The sequence below is a fragment of the Scyliorhinus torazame genome, chromosome 9 (assembly GCF_047496885.1).
Source record: "Scyliorhinus torazame isolate Kashiwa2021f chromosome 9, sScyTor2.1, whole genome shotgun sequence".
NCBI classification, from domain to species: domain Eukaryota; kingdom Metazoa; phylum Chordata; class Chondrichthyes; order Carcharhiniformes; family Scyliorhinidae; genus Scyliorhinus; species Scyliorhinus torazame.
The window spans coordinates 124,651,274-124,671,884 of record NC_092715.1 but is presented as its reverse complement, the minus strand read 5'-3'; the positions used below and the strand labels follow the sequence as shown (position 1 = coordinate 124,671,884).

The window sequence follows — 20,611 nt, the reverse complement described above, 5'->3', positions numbered from 1 at the left end:
TAAATTCTCTACTGAGAGCAGTTATCACTCTGAATTCACCAAATGATCTAGAGATAGTAAAATTACACCTTCTTTGGCTGGCTGCAGCTCCAACACTAAAACAAAACTAGAAAACACAGACACACCCAAGCTTTTCCTCAAAGCGAAAAGCCAGAGCTCAGTTCCACCCACAGTCTGACATCGCTGCAGCCATTTGAGCAGACAAACATTTCTTAAAGTGCCATTCCCGTGACATGGGAGAAGGCCCAAACCGGCGCGGGGTGTCGAACATCGTACCCCCTCCAAGGAACGACCCCTTAAGTTACTCTTAAGCTATTTTGCTGGTAGGGACAGTGGTTTTCAAACAGTCGTGCCAGATTGGCTTCAGCAGGGGGGTGATCCTGCCGCCCCCATCATTCCCGCCCCTCCTCCCATGAGAACACCTTGGGAGGGGAGCTCAGAGGTCGCGGTGGTGGCCAAGGACAGTATTTCACCAAAGGAGAGGCTGGCATACAACACAGAGGTGAGGATCCACCAGCCTCCACCCAGATGACCGGTCACATGTGGGTTGTTAATGCCATACAGAATGACCCATCCCTTCCACTGACCACATGACCATTCTTCCGCAGGATCAACACCTTGAGAACACCTTGGGAGGGGAGCTAAAAGGAGACCACCATATTGCAGCACAGCTGTCTTCCCCACCCAATACCAGCGCAGAGTCACATAGCTCGGTGGGTGACAGTAGTGGACAGGCTTCGGAGGCACAGTTTGGTGAGTGCCATACAGTTGCTGATTCACATCAGGTGGAGGCAGGAACGGCCAGCTGAGACAGCAATCGGATATCTATGGGGTCCCAGGACCCAGCTGGGACCCAGTCAAATGCTGAGCCTCTGGACCGGGTTCACCCGGAGCTGATACAGACGCTAGAGTGCGGCCAAGAGATTCAACGGGAGATGTCAGCGACACTCCAGCAGATCCATAGCCGATTGGAGGAGGCCCAGAGGCTACGGGCACAGGAGATGGCGCCAGGAATGCATGGCACAGAGGCCAACATTGTTATGGTGGCGACTGCAGTGGCGAGCCTGGTGCACGACGTCGGCAGTATGGGTAGATGTGTCCAAGGTATAGCTCAGTCAGTGATGGCCATGACTCAGTGCCTCGACAGCATGCCCCAGTCACTGAGGGACGTGACCCAGTAACAGGTGGACCTTGATTAGGCGCTGTGGCGCATGTCCCAGTCTCAGGTGGACATTTCAGAGGCCTTCCAGAGCAATCCGCGTCACTAGAAGAGGTCTCCCTCTCTCAGGTTGGCATTGCCGAGGTGCTGTGGAGCTTGTCCCAGTCGCTGATGGCTATTGGCGGGGTGCTACAGAGCCTGTCCCAATCATTGAAGAGCATTGCCAAGGGTGTCGACACTGTGCTGCAGGCATTGGGGAGGTGCCAGAGCTGGCAGAGCCTGATGACACAGGGGCAGTTGGGGCTCAATACATGTTAATAGAACATCTCTATTAAGTATTTCAGTAACCTCCTCTGCTCGAAGGACAGCAATCCTAGCTTCTCTAGTTTCTACAAATAACTGAAGTTCCTGGTACAGTTGGAGTCAAGCAGGGAGGTTAAGAGCACTAGAAAACAAAGTAAAATAAATATTTTATATTACAGTATCAATTAATTCTAAAATTGGAATCAAAAATTAGAACAAAAATGCGAAAGAAAGAACAACAAAAATAAAAAAAGCTGCATAGATATTTTTGTGTATTGACTTTAACATCTAATTGGTGCAGGCCAAGTCCATCATCATAATCACCAGGGACGCAATCAGCAATTTTGGAAGAACTCGCCAATTCAACATATTTGGTCTCTTCTAATCATACACAGACTTTTAACAGCACAACCCCAGCAAACATTATAACAAGAGCCTGCATAACAAACATTCCTTCTGCGGAGTGATAATCAGTCGGATTGCCACTCTGCTCCTCGTTACTTACCCCAAATTTCAGCCGCACCTTTTGAACCCAATCTTTCGACTTGAGTCAGGTGAGAAAGGTGCAGTGCAATGGGTTCCTGAGGCTGTGTGTCAGGGGCAGCCGAGTCCGAGGAAAAAACTATGCCTTCTTTTTATGGCAATAGCTGCTGGAAAGCAGGTAAAGGTCCAGTTGCTTTGAGAAGCCTGGGAGAAGATAAATTGGAGGCGGTAGTGGGAGGGCAGTCTAGAGATCGGGGAGGAATAGCTCCATGGGAGGTCATGGGGCAATAGGGTGATTCTGCGGAGGGCCGGTGGGGGGGGGGGGGGGGGGGGGGGGGGGGGAGTCCCAAGGCAGCTTGGGTTGGATCACTACTATCGAAGTTCGAACTGGTTTAAATTCCAACATTTTCGGAGTAACTATTTCTGTTAGGCAGTCAGAACCATCTGAAGTTTGTGACTTAAATTGGAGTTTTGGATAATTCCCATTGCGGGGCAATTGCCCAATGGAAGTTTGAAGTAACAGTGCAATCCTTTGGGGGCCGGGTGTGGAAAGGAGGGGGGGAAACAAAGTGCATCTTTGGCGTACACTCAGGGGAAAACAACCCAGATCCCGGAAGGTAAAGGGGAATTGCATTCAGTTGAACTATTACAATGTCCTCAATATTGTGCTAGGATGTGATTCGCTTACCCATCAAAGTCTGAGAGTCACTACTCACTAAGCAATTCCTGAATTTCATGCTTTAGAGGCAACTTGAAACCAGACATTTGCATGCAAGTCGTTGTCAATGAGCATCATGAACGACGAGTGCTGTCCAGAGCTACCCATTAACATTCTCAATGTTACTGAAAAATGACCGTTTCCAAAAAACTGTTTCAAAATCAAGAGATCAGAGAGGTAGGTGCCTTAAGCACACACTAAGATGTGCAATTATATGACTAGTTTGATGAACAAAATTCTTCAGCTGGAAATTGGTGTCAGGAAATCGAAGTCAATCATCAGGATATTTCCATAAATAGGAACGGAACAAACATTTTTAAATGAGTGCAAATTAAGACAGTGAACTGTTCAAAGTTCATTCTTCTAGTTATTCCATTTTGAATCCTTGAATTAGATCCCCTGGTGTGAATCTCCGCAGAAAACAGACAGTATAGAATCTGAATTGATACTCAGATTTTGTCTGTGTGGACTGTTTTTACTGGTAAGTGTAACGCGTGTAGCTGTTGGTGAGTTTATTTTATGGGTGGTGTCTGCCACACAGAGGCATGTGGGGTGCAGAGGAAAGAGGAATTTGTGGCACACATACTATTTCCAAAGATTGGTAGGGAACAAACATAGCAGAAGGAGATATTTCCCATGAGGAAGGGATGAGATGGGATTGATGGGATGGAGGGGTTAGCATAGGCGGCTGGTTAAATCTGGCACAATGACGGAAACAATAATGTGATATGAATTATTTAAAAGCTATTCTTTGTGCTATAAATTAAAATTCACTAGATTTGAAAAGAATAGTTACAGAAAAGTTGTTAGGTGAATTAGAAGAATACATCAGCATTGATTCTATAGTCAATAAAAGATAACAGTCAATACTTTCCAGTGTTTTTATGGTCTAACTGCGAAGAGTTTCCACCCACCACAGAAATGGAAGGAGCAGCTATATAATGCTGCTGCAAGCTTTTCTAAACAAGCCATGGAGGAATGCAGTTAGGAAGCTGTTTTCTTTGCTGGAAGATGCGGAAATTGTAACAGGAAGATTTCAAGGAAATTGAGCATGTATTCCTCAAATAATATTGAGCCCATCAGATGTAAATCTACCTTTCAACTAAGGCGCAAACAGCTCCCAATTATTCTAAGACTATAAACAAGTCACAAGGCCTGAGTCTTAACAAGATTTATTATATTCCTAGACCCGTTTTAATACATGGACAGTTTTATGTATATTTCCCCCCAGAGAGAAATGTTTTGATTCTGTTAAAGACTTTGATGAAAGAATAACTAGAAATTCTGTATTTAAAGCACCATTGCAATAAATAAACTAATTTGACTGCAAATGCTTTGTGGGTCTCTGCTAGTTTTCAATAATGTTAAAATATTCTCAAGGTTGCAGCAATATTACAATTATAATCCCATTATGCAACTGCTATTAAGAGTATATTTAAATAAAGCACAAAAGTCAAAGAAAAATAGTTTAAAATCACATTAAAATTAAATATATATCTGTACACATGCAAAATGAAAGCCGCCATAGTCCCTGACCATAGGCTGTTCTCCCTTCCCTTTGGTGACAGAGAGCTGACTGGTGGTGATATAACCTGAGGGTTACCACACCTCAGGCGATGGGCAAGGTTAAGGACAAGGTTGTGAAGGATACTTCATGGATAATCTCAGCTGGTATGGAATTGAACTCACGCTGTTGGCATTGCTCTGCATCACGAACCAGCCATCCAGCCAACTGAGCTAACCGAACCCTAACGACAGATGTACAATATATATGAACAGGTCAAATTTCAAGATTAATTTAATTTGAAATTCAGGTATTTATAAGCAATTGTAGCTTTACTTTCAAATTGCTTGAACCATTTTGTAATCAACTGCTATAGTAAATTCAGTACTTGGTGCATGCAAGGTTATAAGGCAGCACTGACAAGATAGACCAAGTGGCCTCTTTCTGTGCTGTAAACCTGCTATGATTCCAAGTGGGCAGCACGGTAGCATTGTGGTTAGCACAATCGCTTCACAGCTCCAGGGTCCCAGATTCGATTCTGGCTTGGGTCACCGTCTGTGTGGAGTCTGCACACCCTCCCAGTCTCTGCGTGGGTTCCTCCGGGTGCTCCGGTTTGGCCATGCTAAATTGCCCCTTAATTGGAAAAAAGAATTGGATTCTCTGAATTTATAAAAAATAAAATAAAATAAAAGTTAGTTTCAGGAAACTAGAGTCAATCATCAAAAAATTCATTCTCCCAGTGTCTGCATAGGTCTCACTCCCGCAATCCAAAGATAGGCAGGGTAGGTGGATTAGCCATGCTAAATTGCCCTTTGATTGGATATTTTGTTCAAAATAATAAAAATTGTTAAAACATTTTTTTAAAAATCAGTGAAAATTTTACATAAATAGGAAGTGGAAAATAAACATTTAAAAATAACGCCATTGTCTGATATATCCAGACCTGAGCCAATTTTAGATTGTACAGTCTGAGCATGAAGTGTACATAATTTAATCAGTAGTCAATTGTATTGATTAACATTTTTCTTTTATTTTCTTAAAAATAAAAGCTACTCCGGATTTTCATAACTATTTATAAAAAGGCTAGGGACATTTCAAACACTTAATTCATATAAAATTTACATCTAAATCTAACAAGCGTGGGTGGATAAGGGCGCGTGTGTTTCTGCAATTAACACAAATTGTCAACAAATACTACCTTGTCTACGTGGAAAATTAAATCCAGCTCACAGACGTTCTCAAAACATTTGTCTAATGTTTCCACAAAAACCTGCGAAAAGAAATAAGAATTAAAAAAGAGTTTTGAAGTTAGTAGATGAAAAATAATTTCCTTTTATTTGCAAAGCTAGCAGATAAAGCACAAAACTTGATCTAAACTAATGGCAATAATCAAATAGTGTTTTATTTTTATAAAGTATTCATGAACAACAGCTATTTGGAGAGAGAGAATTTGAGAAACTATCCAGGACAACGGTCAAAGTAATTCATTGAAAACTATGTGAATATACAAGTGGAATTTCAAATATATATTTTTGAGTCTCCTGTTTAAAATTTATGAATGAAGTTTCAAATAATCCTGATTAAATCACTTAAGTACTGGGGAAAGGGTTATGTGACATGAAGACCAGCATTTGTTGCCCATCCCTAATTGCCTGCGAGAAGATGGTGATGGGGCACTGCCTTCTTGAACCTTTGCAGTCTGAGCAGTGTCAGTACACCACAGTACTATTAGGAAGAGTGTTCCAAATTTTTCACCCAGTGACGATGAAGGAATGATGCTGTGGTTCCAAGTCAGGATGTTGTGCACTTTGGAGTGGAACCTGCATGTGCTCATTTTTTCATACAATCTGCCCTTCGAGATGGTAAGAATCACGGGGTTGGAAGATGCTGTTGAAGGATGATGCAAACTGCTGCCATTTTGTATCGCTGGTGGAGAAGAAGTGAATGTTTACGGTGGAGGATGTTGTGTCAATCAAGCGGGCTGCTTTATCCTGGATGGTGTCGAGCTTCTTGAGTGTTGCTGGAGCTGCACTCATCCAGGCAAATGGCAATTATTCCATCAAACTCCTGGTTTTTGCCTTGGATATGGTGATCAGGCTTTGGGGAATCAGGAGAGTCAGAGATAAGTTACTTGTTGCAGAATATGACTGGTCCAGTTCAGTTTTTGCCAATGATAATACCTAGGATGGTGGCGGATTCAGTGATGGTAATAGAACATATAGTGTAGAAGGAGGCCATTCGGTCAATCGAGTCTGCATCAACCCACTTAAGCCCTCGCTTCCACCTTATCGCCCAAACCCATTAACCCTCCTATCCTTTTTGGACACGAAGGGCAATTTAGCATGGCTAATTCACCTAACCTGCACATCTTTGGGCTGTGGGAGGAAACCGGAGCACCCAAAGGAAACCCACGCAGACAAGGGGAGAACGTGCAGGCTCCACACAGACAGTGACCCAGCAGGGAATCGAACCTGGGACCCTGGCGCTGTGAAGCCACAGTGCTACCATGCTGCCCATTGAATGCTATGGGGAGATGGTTCAATTCTCTCTTGTTGGAGATGGACATGCCCCGCGGGCACTTGTATTGAACAAAGGTTACTCACCAGCTCTAGCCGGATTGTTGTCTAGGTCATGCTGGAGGGAGGAAAGGATTGTTTCAATCTCCAAATTGTTGAAAGTGTTATTGAACACTCTGCAATGATCAACAAACACGTCCACTTCTAACCTTATGGAGGGCAAATCATTGACAAGGCAGTTAAAATTAGAGCTATAGCTAGGGCTTTAAACTAAATAAGTGGGTGGGGGGGGGGGGTTCAGTTGTGTAGAAAATTAGAAAATCAAAGTTAAAGGAGGAGGTGAGAGAGTACAGGTTAATGATGAGGACTAAAGAGTCCGAGGCTCAGGAGAGGTCAGTAAAGTTTCCACAACACGCAATAGAACAGAGAGTATATAAAGTGGCAGGAATCTAACTTCAGGCACAGTACAAAAATGGACAACTATGAGAAAGGGGGGTCAACTCAGAACTGAGGGTGTTATACCGAAATCCACACAGTATACAAAACAATGTAAGTGAGCTTGTTGCACACATTGAAATTGGCGGTACGATGTTGTGGGCATCATAGAGACATGGCTGCAAGGGGATCCGGGCTGCGATCTAAATAGCCAAGGATATGCATCCCATCAAAAGGACAGGCAGGTGGGCAGAGTTGCATTGTCAGTAAGGAATGAACTTAAACAATAGCAAAAAGCGATATAGGGTCGAAAGGTAGAATCTGGGTCGGTAGATTTGAGGAATCGCAAAGGGAAAAAAGACACTGATGGGAGTTATGTACAGGCCCCTAGAAAAGGTCTATAACAAAGGCAATATTACAATAATAATGAGGGACTTCAATATGCAGGTGGACTGGGAAAATCAAGTTGGTAGTGAATCCCAAGAAAGGAAATTGGTGAAATGTGTACACGATGGTCTTTTGGAGCAGCTTGTGGTAGGTCGAGGCCACTAGGGAACAAGCGATTCTGGATTTGGTGATGTGTAATGAGGCAGACTTGATTAGGGAACTTAAGGTGACCATAATATGATAGAATTCACTCTGTAGGTTGAGCAAGAGAAGCTGGAAGCAGATGCAACGGTTTTACAATTGAATAAAGCTAACTACAAGACATGAGGGAGGAGTTGGCCAGAGTTGATTGGAAGGGGAGCCAAGAAGGGAAGACAGTTGAACAGCAATGGCAGGTGGTTTGGGGGTTATTCGGGAGGCACAACTATTCATCCCAAGGAAGAAGAAATATGCTACGTGGGGGACAAGGCCCATGGCTGACAACGGAAGTCAGGGACAGCATAAAAGCAAAAGAAAAAGCATACAAAGTGACGGGGATTAGTGGGAAGCCAGAGAATTGGGAAGCCTTTAAAAGCGAGCAGAGGATAACTAAAAAAGCAATAAGGGGGTGGGGGGATGAAATAGAAGTATAAGCTAGATAGTAATACAAAAGGAGGTAGCAAGAGTTTTTTTCGATATATAAAAGGGGAGAGGCAAGGATGGCCATTGGACCACTGGAAAATGAAGCTGGAGAAGTAGTAATAGTCAAAGAAATGCCAGAGGAACTACATAGGTACTTTGCATTCACAGTTGGACACCAGTGGCATACCAGAACTTCAAAAGATTCAAGGGCCAAAGATGAGTGTAGTGGCCATCACTAAGGAGAAGATGCTGAGGAAACAGAAAGGTCTGAAGGTTGATAAATCATCTGGACTGGATGGACTACACAGCTAAGGAGATTGTGGAAGCATTGGTGGTGATCTTTCAGGAATCAGTGGAGGCAGAGAGGGTCCCAGAGGATTGGAAAATGGCTACTGTAACATCCCTGTTTAAGAAGGGAGGGAGGCAGAAGGCAGGAAATTATAGGCCGGTTAACCTGACTTCAGTTGTTGGTAAGATTTTAGAGTCGATTATCAAGGATGAAATTGCAGAGTACTAAGAAGTACATGGTAAAATAGGACTGAGTCAGCATGGATTCGCCAAATGGAGGGGGTCATGTCTGACAAATCTGTTAGAATTCTTTGAGGAGGTAATGAGTAAGTTAGACAAAGGCAATCCAGTGGACGTGATCTGTTTGGATTTCCAGAAGGCCTTTGACAAGGTGCCGTACAGGAGGCTGCTAAATAAAATAAAAGCCCACAGTGTGAGGAGCAAGCTGGTATGTGTAGAGGATTGGCTGACTGGCAGAAGGCAGAGAGTGGGGATAAAATGTTCCTTTTCAGGATGGCAGCCAGTGACAAGTGGTGTTCTGCACGGTTCAGTGTTGGGACCACTGCTATTCATGATATACATTAATGATCTAGAAGAAGGAACTGAGGGAATTGTTGCTAAGTTTGCAGATGATACAAAGATATGTAGAAGGACAAGTTGTGTTGAGGAAGCAGGGATGCTGCAGAAGGACCTAGACAGGCTAGCATAATGGGCAAAGAAGTGGCAGATGGAATACAATGTGGAAAAGTGTGAGGTTATGCACTTTAGAAGCAGGAATGGAGGCATAGACTATTTTCTAAATGGGGAAATGCTTAGGAAATCAGAAGCACAAAGGGACTTGGGAGTCCTTGTTCACAATTCTCTGAAGGTTAACATGCAAGTTCAGTCGGCAGTTAGGAAGGCAAATGCAATGCTAGCATTCATGTCGAGAGGGCTAGAATACAAGACCAGGAATGTGCTTCTGAGGCTGTATAAGGCTCTGGTCAGACCCCATTTGGCATATTGTGAGCAGATTTGGCCCAGTACCTAGGAAGGATCTGCTGGTCTTGGAGAGGGTCCAGAGGAGGTTCACAAGAATGATCCCTGGAATGAAGAGCATGTCATATGAGGAGCAGTTGAGGACTCTGGGTCTGTACTCTTGAAGTTTAGAAAGATGAGAGAGATCTCAAAACTTACAGAATACTGAGAGGCCAAGATAGAGTGAACGTGGAGAGGATGTTTCCACTGGTAGGAGAAACTAGAACCCTAGGGCATATTAACTTTCAAAATACTACGTCACTTTTTTCACACACCTAGACATCCTGAAAAATAATGGGCAGGATTTTCCACGCCTCTCATGTGTGTTTCGTGGCGGCATAGGCGGCCTGTCATTGCCCGGTGCTCTCTCCGCCCGGCCCCCCTCGCCGTGGCAGGGGTTTGCCATCAGCAGGGGCAGAGGATGCGGTCAGTGGGAACGGGCAGAAAATTGCAGCCATAGATTTTTGCAAAGCTGCATGTGCAAAGTAAAATTAGAAGTTTTGTACAATTATTTTCTTTTCAGTAAATCAAATCTAACTTTGGTTCAAAATAAAACAAATGGGGAGAGGAGTTAACAGAGCGAAAACAAGGTTTTATGTAATTATAGTCCTGTGGACTGAAGATCTCAGCAACTCCTTCCAGAAGATTTTTGGTGTTCAACAGGCATCATTGTGCTTGTTTATAATCAACTGTAGTCAATAGCAATAATTTAGCCATCATTTGACATCATCTGTACCCAAAAGTGATCTTTTAGCCATTATTTGACATCCCACTTAGTCGTCAACTAACATTAATCAATTGGCATCCATCGAAATCACACAGCGCATTTTGCAATCATTTAGCATCATTTAATGACTTTCAAAGTACTCAAAAGCATTCAACTGACATCAGAAGCGATCAGAGCTTGTTCATGAGGAAACATTCTTGTTCTAGCAATCACAACAAAATTTGGCTACATTGCGAAACATCATTGACATCAACAATGGACACGATTCTCTGGAAAGATTTCGAAGTGTGATAGCGTACGGCAACTGCTGCGAGCTTCCCTGCGCTCGGCCCGGCAACGCTATTCAACGTTAACTGGTCCACTTAACGAGGCCCCATGGGCTCCTCATGGCAAATGAAGGCTCACCAGCTGATCGCCGGGACTGTGCTCGCCAGCCCCAACCCAGCAAAATCTTGATTTTGCTCTTTTAACCCCTCCTCCCCATTTGTTTTATTTTACTTTGCACTTGCAACATTGCAAAAGCTATTGGCTGGATCTCCGATTCTGGGGCTATGTCTCCACGCTGGCATGGGAATGGCGGCATTTTACACCAGAAAAAATGGACTGACGTTTACACTTCTAAATCCTGTCACTGACTGTAGTGGTTGTGAGCCAGTATGCTATCCTCCACACAGTGTCAAGAAACCTGTAAATGCTTTATTTTATGACACAGTAACCTCTGTCAAATTCACCAAGGAGTGTCAGCAGCAATCTGAGATGCATAGTTGAATAGAAGGAAATTCAACTTCTCCAGAACATAGGCACAACAGACACCAATAATGTAACCATTTCAGTCCCCAATGCACTTCTTCACTGTCAAACCTCAAAAGAAAAGCATACAACCACATCTCAGAAACATGTGCACAGATGCTAGCAATATATGAATCAAAGTCATCTGTCTTTAATCACTTTGTGATTGGAAGATGCAAAGACCACAGCCCCAGTAGCTTATGTGCAGAGTATCTTCCCGTACTGCTTCTTCATGGTGCTGCTGCCTATGAGTCACTGCCGCTAACTGGTCTGGGGCCAAGAGTGAGGTCGTGGAGCTGCAATTCGGGGCCTGGAGAGGGAGGGCGGTGAGAGGAAAGGGTGGATGTGAGTAAATGGGGACCGAGTGGAGGTTCATGATGAAAGCCAAGGAAAAAAGTCGTGAGCAAGTGGAGGCCGAGGAAAGAAGGCAATATAATAATAATAATCTTTATTAGTGTCATTCCCGTAATAGCCTCCCCGAACAGGCGCAGAATGTAGCGACTAGGGGCTTTTCACAGTAACTTCATTTGAAGCCTACTTGTGACAATAAGCGATTTTCATTTCATTTCACAAATAGGCTCACATTAACACTGCAATGACGTTACTGTGAGTGCATGGGCTTAGGGAGAGAGGAGGTATTAGGGAGCGGGAGAGTGGGGGCTGAGTGGAGAGGAGTTGAGGGCATGGGTTAGTGTCTGGGAAGGCCTAATGATCATATCTGATTGCACTTGATGTCAAAAGATGGCAATGAGCACCGATAACTAATTAAAGTCTCATTCCAAATCATGCCTTTTGATAGCAAATGATTGCTGATGGAGTGCCTTTGAATGCAAAAAGTTGTCATATTTTCTGGTATCGACAGTATCAAAGAGATGAAGTGGAATGATGGCAGTATCCCACAGGAAGGCAGTATCCCACAGGAAAGCAATTCAGTAATAAGACTTGGGGCCAATAACTCTGTCAATTCAGCTAGACAAATGCTTGTACAGAAAACTCCCAAATCCAACTTCTGCTTATGTCAAATTATTGAAAACACATTTGGAAGGCTTCTAATCAGCAACATATGTGCACAGGCTAACTGTTCTCTTACTCCAATTCAAGTAGCATCAAGCAGATGACCTTTAAAATTCATTTGCCTGGAAATCATATTTCAATTACTGCACACATGCCCCAGCAAGTGGTATAAGAACACAAAATGCACCTTCACATAGATTTTCACCTTTCGCCTTTCTGAAATTATTGTTGCAAATTCATATTTTTTACTGCACTATCAATTGAAATTTAGTAAAACTAAAATACAATAAAATTAGCGAACCTTCTAGTGCTAACAGGCACAACAATGGCAATTATCAACATTCCTAATGAACCTATATCAAAATTAGACAGACCAACTGAAAGTCTGTTTAAGAGCACTTCATTTTATACTCTGCACTATTTTCAAAACAAAAGTTATTTATAATAATCAGTTATTGACTTCACTCTCAGAAACAGGCACAGAATTACACAAGATATACTCAAAACCTAGGACTTAAGCAGCATTTATAAATCAATGTTTCTAGAAAATAAACAATATTTGTCTAACAAAAACAGCCGATATTGTGCGCTCAAGAAAAAAAATGAATGCTTTATCACTGCAACAACCCTGTTACTACTACTGAGAACATGGAGTATCAATTGGGAATATGGTTTCATGAAAAATCTACGAACACAACATTGCAACACTCAGCTTGATAGTTTAAAATAGCAATATAACTGATTTATGTAGCTACACCTAGTCATAAATTTATTAAGTACTTAAGTACCTCCAATTATAAAGTAGACGTAAAAACACAACTTTTTTTTTAAGTGAAGACAGTCCATTTTTTTGCAAAAGAGAAAAGAATTTCACCAAAAATCCAGGCTAAATCGGCTTTAAAATTTGATCTTGACGATAAAGAGAGAGAAGAAAATGATAAAGAACATAACATAGGAAACCAGAGCAGGATTGGACCATAAAACTTGGCGAGCCTGTACCACCATTCAATACAATCATGGCTGATATTCAACTTCAACTCCAGTTTCTTGCCTGCTCTCCATATCCCTCTATTCTCCAAAACACCAAAGATCTATCTGTCTCAGCCTTAAATATATTGCCGTATTCTAGGATAGAAAATTCCAAAGACTTCAACCCCCTTTCAGCCCTAAATGATCAACCTAGTGAGTGTTGGAGTGAAGAGAGAAAGAAACAGAAAGAGAGAGTATGAGAGTAAGAAAGAGAGAAATAAATATATAGCACTTCACACATCCTCAGGACTTCCAAAGCGGTTTGGCAATTTTGTCATTCTCAATTCTCCGTGTACCCGAACAGGCACTGTAACGTGGCACTAGGGGTTTTTCACAGTAACCTCATTGCAGTGTTAATGTAAGCCTACTTGTGACAATAAAGATTATAATAATAATTATAGAACGTAATTGTTATAGCAGGCCCTCGGAAGAATTCTGGGTCATTGGGCAGGATCTAACCTGAAAGGAAAGTGGGCAGCTTTTGATTTCATTCCTCATTTATTGCTTTTTGTGAATTTTCACTGAACACTTTCTCCATAGCATCTATCATTCCTAAAAGTTTATGCCTTTCTAAAATGAAAAATATTTTAAAATATTTTTAATTTATTGAACTTTGAATAATGGGCTTGTAGGATTTTGTAATTTAATTTTCTTCCGTCTCTAATGACTTGTTCTTTATCTGGTGGATTCCTATCAGCGTGGGTGGCATTCACAGCTCGTCAGGGGCAACATGCACTGCTTCATGTCACAGCCTGTAACCTGTGTAACCTGCTGCCAAATATAACTTCCTAATACTACGGATCAGGTCACACAATCCCATGCTGTTCAGATCCCAAGTTTTGATGCATCTGTGATTCAGACCTCTCCAGACCACTTCGAAACGGGTACCGGGAGTTAATTGGTTTTGTCCCCTCTTTTGAATGAGAAGGTACCTGGCTTCAATTCCATCACGCCAAAAAATTTACTAAACTGTCACAAAGCATATCGTGAAGAATGTTAATTCACATCCCACTTCTCCGGGCACAGTTACAAATTTTAGTGTCACAGAATGTAACAGCACAGAAGAAGCCCATTCAGCCTTTGTATCTATGTTGCTCGCCAAAGGAGCAATTCACCTCGTGCCACTCCCCACTCCTCTTCTATGTAGCCCTGCACATGCTCACTTTTCAGATAATAATATAAACTTATTTTTTTTAATCTCAAAAATACTTTTTAAACAAGTACTTATCAACATGAGTGAAATTATTGAGATTGTGTACTGCAGCTATTTGTAGCTTATAGCACCCCTTGTTGGAGTTGCTGTGAAACTACAATACCGTAAATCAAAGTCAATTGGAACAATAATACATACAAGTCCAGAAAATTCTTATAGTTGTTCTACAGAGATTCTACTGTTTATAATATACTGTGGTCAACAGAGAAGTTTAAAAAACTACTGAACAACCTTTGTACTGTTGTAATCTGATCTCCAAGATAGCATTTTCTTAAAAGCACTCAACATTATCTGATTAATAATTTATAGATTTAATTTTATGGATAACTTGGAATAGTTTTCAACTCTAGCAAAGAGCTGTCAGTGAGTTCCATGTTATGATGACATTTACAACAAATTATGATGACATTTACAACAAATTTAACCATTAAAATATCACTGCTACAAGTTTAGCAAGAAATATTTTGCTTTTGATTACTGAATTTCCAGATTAGTACGTTACCACTTTTGTCCCTTGTAAAGTCACCCGATTGGTTGCAGTGGTCAGGGGAAATAATTGAAAATGAAGTCTATGTTTTCATCAGTTTTACAACATTAAAACTAATTTCTCAGGTCTAAAGTGGTATAACTGGTCTCAGACGAGGTGAGAGTTGCAAGGAATCATTCAAACCAGGCTCGAGCTACTGGAAGCTTGCCATTCTGTGGCACGGTAGCACAGAGGTTAGCATGGTTGCTTCACAGCGCCAGGGACCTGCCATGCAAGCTTTCAAAGCTGCATGTTGTGGGCTTGTGACCATAGATTTGTGCCGAGTATTCTTGGTTTTGGTTCAGCCTCATGTCAAAATATCAAGTAAAGAGTGTTAATTTACCCTCAAATTGCTATAGAACACAAGATGATTTTTTTTTTTTTTAAAAGGGAAAAAAAATGAAGACTTTAATCTAAGACATTAAACATAAACCATAACATGGTCCTAAAAGAAAAAAATATACAAAACTATGCCAATTAAAATCAGGGACATAGATTTGATTTTTTTGTTGGGTAGTAAAAATGACTTGCCACAATCAATTATTGTGGTACTTCTAATGTTTAATGAACTACTGAAAAATGTACTGTTTATCTAGTATTTTGTTAACTTTAGGCAAGTAAACTTGTGCTTGCTTCTAGTAAAGCAGTAGCTCAAGAAGTAGCTCAAGACATTTTATATCAAAATACGTCCGTTTCCAGGCAATCAATCACTTTTGGAGGGAGTGACATTGCCATCCTACAAAGGGTGAATTTATTTTTAATCCTAAGAATGCTGTCACTTACAAGAGACCCACCTGCCCAGGCCAACCTTTTCTGCTTACATTGAAAACTAACAGTCAATTGGAAAGAAAAGGCAACCTTTATATCGCACTTAACCAAATCTTACCCAAAGCACCTCATGTATAGTTTGTATAGTTGCTATAGTTGTATAGCAGTAATTCTATGCACAGCAATAATGGTGATGGCCATTGAAGGAAAATGTTGGCCAAGACATTGAATTACCTGTCCTTTGTATGTGCCATGGATGTAAGCTATGCAAGCCCTATTATCCTCGAATCGGCCTCTTATAGTTCTGTCCTGAACATAATGCCTGTTCTGAACATAATGCCATTTTGTCTGGCTAAGAAATATTTTCATAAATGTGCAGAAACCTTCTTTGTAGTTGCTCAGTAGAAAGGATAAGGGTATTCTACCTTTCCCAATTTGATTTTAATTTTATTTCTATTCCATACCTTCTATTTACTTCGCTACCTCAGCCTGAGGTTTCATTGTTCATTTTGGAAGTGCAATCCATTTCATAGAATTAGTTTCTTATTCAATAAAATCCACCTTTAAAAGGTCAGCTTCTCAGCTAATCAATTTTAAATTGTTAAAAGTCACACCTCTAGAACTACCAATCTACTTTCTGATGCGAAATCATGAAAGAGACTACACTAGCAGTAGATGAGTTTTTCTTTAGTGACCCTGGCAACTTAGGATCATCCCAGTAAGACAGCCGCCTTTGGAGCACTCCCAACAAAAATAAAATACCTGAAATTAAAATGGCTGTTAAACCATTTAGGTCACAGCAAGTTAAAAGTTAGAACCATGACGCTGTACTTTTATAAGCTCGCACCATGCCAGGAGTGGTGTTGGACGTGGGTTCCCGAGACAGAGGGAGCTTCAAACAAGGTATACACAGTTATAATGTGGCATATCATGATGCAGTGAGCTAGAGCTTACTAAAAGTGAATATCAAACCAAACATTTTCAGTGCGTTAGGAGGATGTGCATTTACAAGATGTCAATGTCATGAGTCCAGATGTCCTTAAAATGTTAATCTAGGCAAATTCTTAAAACACTTACTGGTTATTGAATTGCAACTATTCAGATTGCAATTTCAGATTTCCTCCTATTTTACTTTTTTCATTACTACTTGAGAATGCTTACTAATCTTCATCACAAAGGTTTTAAAAATTTAGCCTAGTTGTTTTCCCCCACCACTTAATTGTGATGGTCCATGCTTTGGGGAAAAACCTATATTTTGTGTTGGGATTATCGCGTCCCTTAAGAACTAGATTTCTCTAAAGTTGATTTCTTGTTAAGAAAAAACTTTCATAGTGTGACCAAACTAACTGGCAGATAAACAATAGTAAAAGATAGCTAAACAGGAAGTTAATTACAGGGGAGGGGAGAAGAGGGAGGAAAGAATAGATTCCTGTGGGTGACTCTCTTTTCAAGCAGTTAGGCTGCAGCTTTTTAAGACAGAAGTCAGTTGATATTTTGTGGGCTGACTAAAACCCTTGATAACTGAAGGACTTTTAATGTCAATAATATAAACAAGATAATATAAACATTTATATTCATGTTCTTTGATTTTTAATAAAATTTTTGTGTTTAAAACAGTGAACCTTGTGGTTTCATTTTTTTTTTAGTAAATACCTAAGTTTTGGTATTTCGAAAGAAAAACGTTACTGGTCTCTACTGATATCATAACCACAATTAATTAGTTTCTGATGTGGTGCTTAGAGGAAATTCTCAAAGTTTTTCCTTTCCCGGTTTCTGAAACAAGTCAAAAGATATTTTATACTGAGCAATATATTCAACCATTCACGTAACACAGCAAAAATTCTGTTCATTTTTGAAGAATTAATCATGCCATTCTCAAAGAGAGAAAGTACAGAATCAAGATTTGAGAAGGCAGCCTGGTCTGGCATTCCCTTCCTATCGCACCAGGCAATACAAGGTCAGCAATATTCCACAAACGTTTTTTGTTGGAGGGGTCATTCATATTTAAATTATTTACGTGACGGTTCTGCACTTGGAATTCAGCTATGTATTGAAATTTGTTGGTGACAATAAATTAAGATGTGGAGATGTGGTGACAATAAATTAAGATGCTGTTGTGGGAAGATTAGTATTTATTAATAACAATCTATTAGGGCAATTAGCACTTATTCTAAGGGATTTTAAATCTATATAGTGCAATATAGTATACTAAATCAATTTCCATAAAGATGTCAGCTAAAACCTGACATGGCATCATCTGCAGCAGTCAGCATAAGGGTCAAGCAACATGTTCCAGTTAACCCAGAATTCAATGAGCTTAACAGTTGTTCCTAAGACACAATCTACAGCAGTCAGCATAAAGGTTAACAAACATGCTTTTATAACTTGACCCAAGGACCAGACACATCTATCAGATCCGGCACCAAATAGGGAGGGATCCATAGAAAAATAAAGATTAGATGATGGTAGAAAACATTCACTCTGCCTAGACGCACATGCTTAACTTGTTTAATGTAAAATTGAAAACAGACATGATCCAATATAAACAATATTCTTGCCTATGTAACCACACTCTGTATAAATATTACCTGATTCTTTACGTTGGCAGAGTCAGCTACGGAGGTCTTTCTCTGAAGCTGGGCTCTTCCAACGCGTTGGTCTATAAACAATTGTTCTGTACCCGAGACTCTTCCGATTATTTCGTGGAAAAAAGAAAACCACAACAATGTAAATTGTTACAAGTGTGAAAGGCTGAAGAAAGACCGTTTAGGCCAGCAGATAGGTGACAGTTCAATGTAAATGACAAATCTGAAGCAAGACATTTCAGCAGCAAGGTTAGAGAAAATAAGGTAATCTTAAATTGTAAGATTTTAAACTCTTACTTGTGAAGACATGGGCCATTAGTGCACAAATGTAAGAACATAAAGAAGGCTAACACAATCTTTGATTTTGCATCAATAAGCTAGAATACAAAAAAATGGAATTGTTGAACTTGGAAAAAACCAGACTTCAACTGCAGTTGGAATATAGTGTACAATTTTGGGTGTCCCGTAAAAAAGTACCGTGTAAATGGACTGAATGTAAAGAGGGAGGTATTGTTTCAGTTAGGAGCGTAGAGTTAAGTTGTTATGGACTTTGTCAAGAGAATGGATAATATTGTGGGATAGGCTGAAAGAGCTCTTCAAGAGTAAGATGGAGTTTAATAGGATTAATAGCGAGAGCTGTATCTATTGATTTGCAAGATAGCAATGATAATTGAAAAAATGTAAAGGAGATTTTATGAATAACTTGACTGTCATTAAAATGTGGAATTCTCTACCACAAATTACCATTCACGGTCAGTATTTTTAAAAAGGGAATCACATAGGACCTTCAAAAGAGGGTATAACGGATATAGGAATTAAATAGGGAAATTAAACTGGACCTTGCGGCTTGTGAAGGAAAATGTCAGCGCAGATTTGTAACCAAATTAACAAGTTCTGTGCTGTAGCATTCCATGACTCATGATCATTATAGTCACATTAAGTCCAATATGCTGAGATGATCCCTGCACAGGTTCAGCATAAAATGATTTGGATAAGTGTGACCTAGATCCTAGTGAGCATATATCTACTATTGAATAAAGTACACAAGTTGCCAACAATTGGCACATAAATAGTTTGATTCCACACTCCGTCAAATGCTGCGTTGATGTTAAGGACAGAATGACTGTCCTTCTGCCCCTGGAATTTGGTTTTGTTCCAGACTGTAATAAGATCTAGAGTTGGGTGGTCCTGGCAATATGCAAACTGAGCACTTGAAGGGCTGCTTTATAGCCCTGATGACGGACAGTAGGCTTGTATGACAATAAGTGGCCAGATTGAATATTTCCATATTTATTGTGGACACAACATAACTGGACATTTTTCTACTCATTAGTATTATAGTTGTTTTGGCACAGGTTGGCTGGAGGATTGATTGGTTCTGGAGCAAAGGTCGTCTATATTATTTTGGGGCCCATAGCCTTTGCTGTATGCAGTGCATTCAGGCATTTCTTGATATCACATGGAATGAACTGAATTGGTAAGACTCGCTTTTGTAATGAGCACCTTTGGGGAAGGCCAAGAGTCCTCCACATTGCACTTCTGGCTGAAGATGGTTACAAAAGACTCAGCCAGGTCTTGTGCACTTGCATGCTGGGCTCTGCTCTCATTGGGGATGGAAAAGTTCCTGAAGCCAGCCACCCAATTAGTTGTTCAATTGTCCACCATCATTCACGACTGAATGCGGCAGGACTGCAGAGTTTTGGTCTGATCAACCAGTTATAGAATAGCTTATTTTATCCATGCCATGACGCTCCCACTGTTGAGCATGCACATGGTCCTTTGTTGCTACTTCACTCAGCTGGCACCTCATTTCCAAGTATGCCTGATACTGCTTCCAGCATGCTCACACTCTAAACCTGGCTTGATGGTAATGGTACAGTTGAGCACAAAGCTGGGCACACAGCACCTTACAGATGCCCAACTTTACACTATTTACATCTGTTCTGAATCCATCTCATTCAGAGTGATGGTAGAGCCAAACCTAATAGAGGGCGTGTCCAGTTTGAAAACAGGACTTTGCCTCCACGAGGACTGTACACCGGCCACTTCTACCAATACTGTCAAGGTTGATCAGTAAAGGAGGTCAACGAGATTTTTCTCTTTTCCCAGATGTCTCAGCACTTGCTACAGGCTCAGTCTGACAGTTGTTACAATCAGGTGAAGAAGGGTAAAAGGGCTCCCTCCTCTCTAGTTTGGTCACAATGGTAATTAAAAAGGTTATAATAATAATATATATGCTTGCCAATTCAATGTGTGTTTAATTGTTTACATGCTGTGACTGTAAAAGACACACAGAGGTATTCAAGTTTTTAAAAAGAGCATTGGAGTTAACCCAGTCTAAGTAAAATAAACACTCCAACTGATGTGCACAGATGCACAAAATTGAGTGCGAAGATGAATTCAGCAATTTAAGGTCCAATTAGATTAAAGTATGGCTCGTTCAAACTGATGACTCGGGCTGACTTCAGGCACAACTTGGTGGTCCTCCTGGGTTTGGTGGTTTAAAAATGTAGCTAGATGATTTATCTG

At 40.8% G+C, this 20,611-nt stretch overlaps 1 protein-coding gene across 4 annotated transcripts in view; it reads right to left on the bottom strand.

Moving 5' to 3' along the window:
• LOC140429465 (AP-3 complex subunit sigma-1) overlaps window positions 1–20,611 on the bottom strand; it is a 109,947-nt gene that overhangs the window by 35,990 nt on the left and 53,346 nt on the right. For 2 of the 4 annotated variants that reach the window (XM_072516492.1, XM_072516490.1), the window contains exon 4: window positions 5,366–5,437. The exons of the other annotated variants lie outside the window; for them this stretch is intronic. In XM_072516492.1, coding sequence (XP_072372593.1) covers window positions 5,366–5,437 — 72 coding nt within the window. The remainder of the gene's footprint in view (window positions 1–5,365; window positions 5,438–20,611) is intronic. 4 annotated transcript variants of the gene reach the window in all.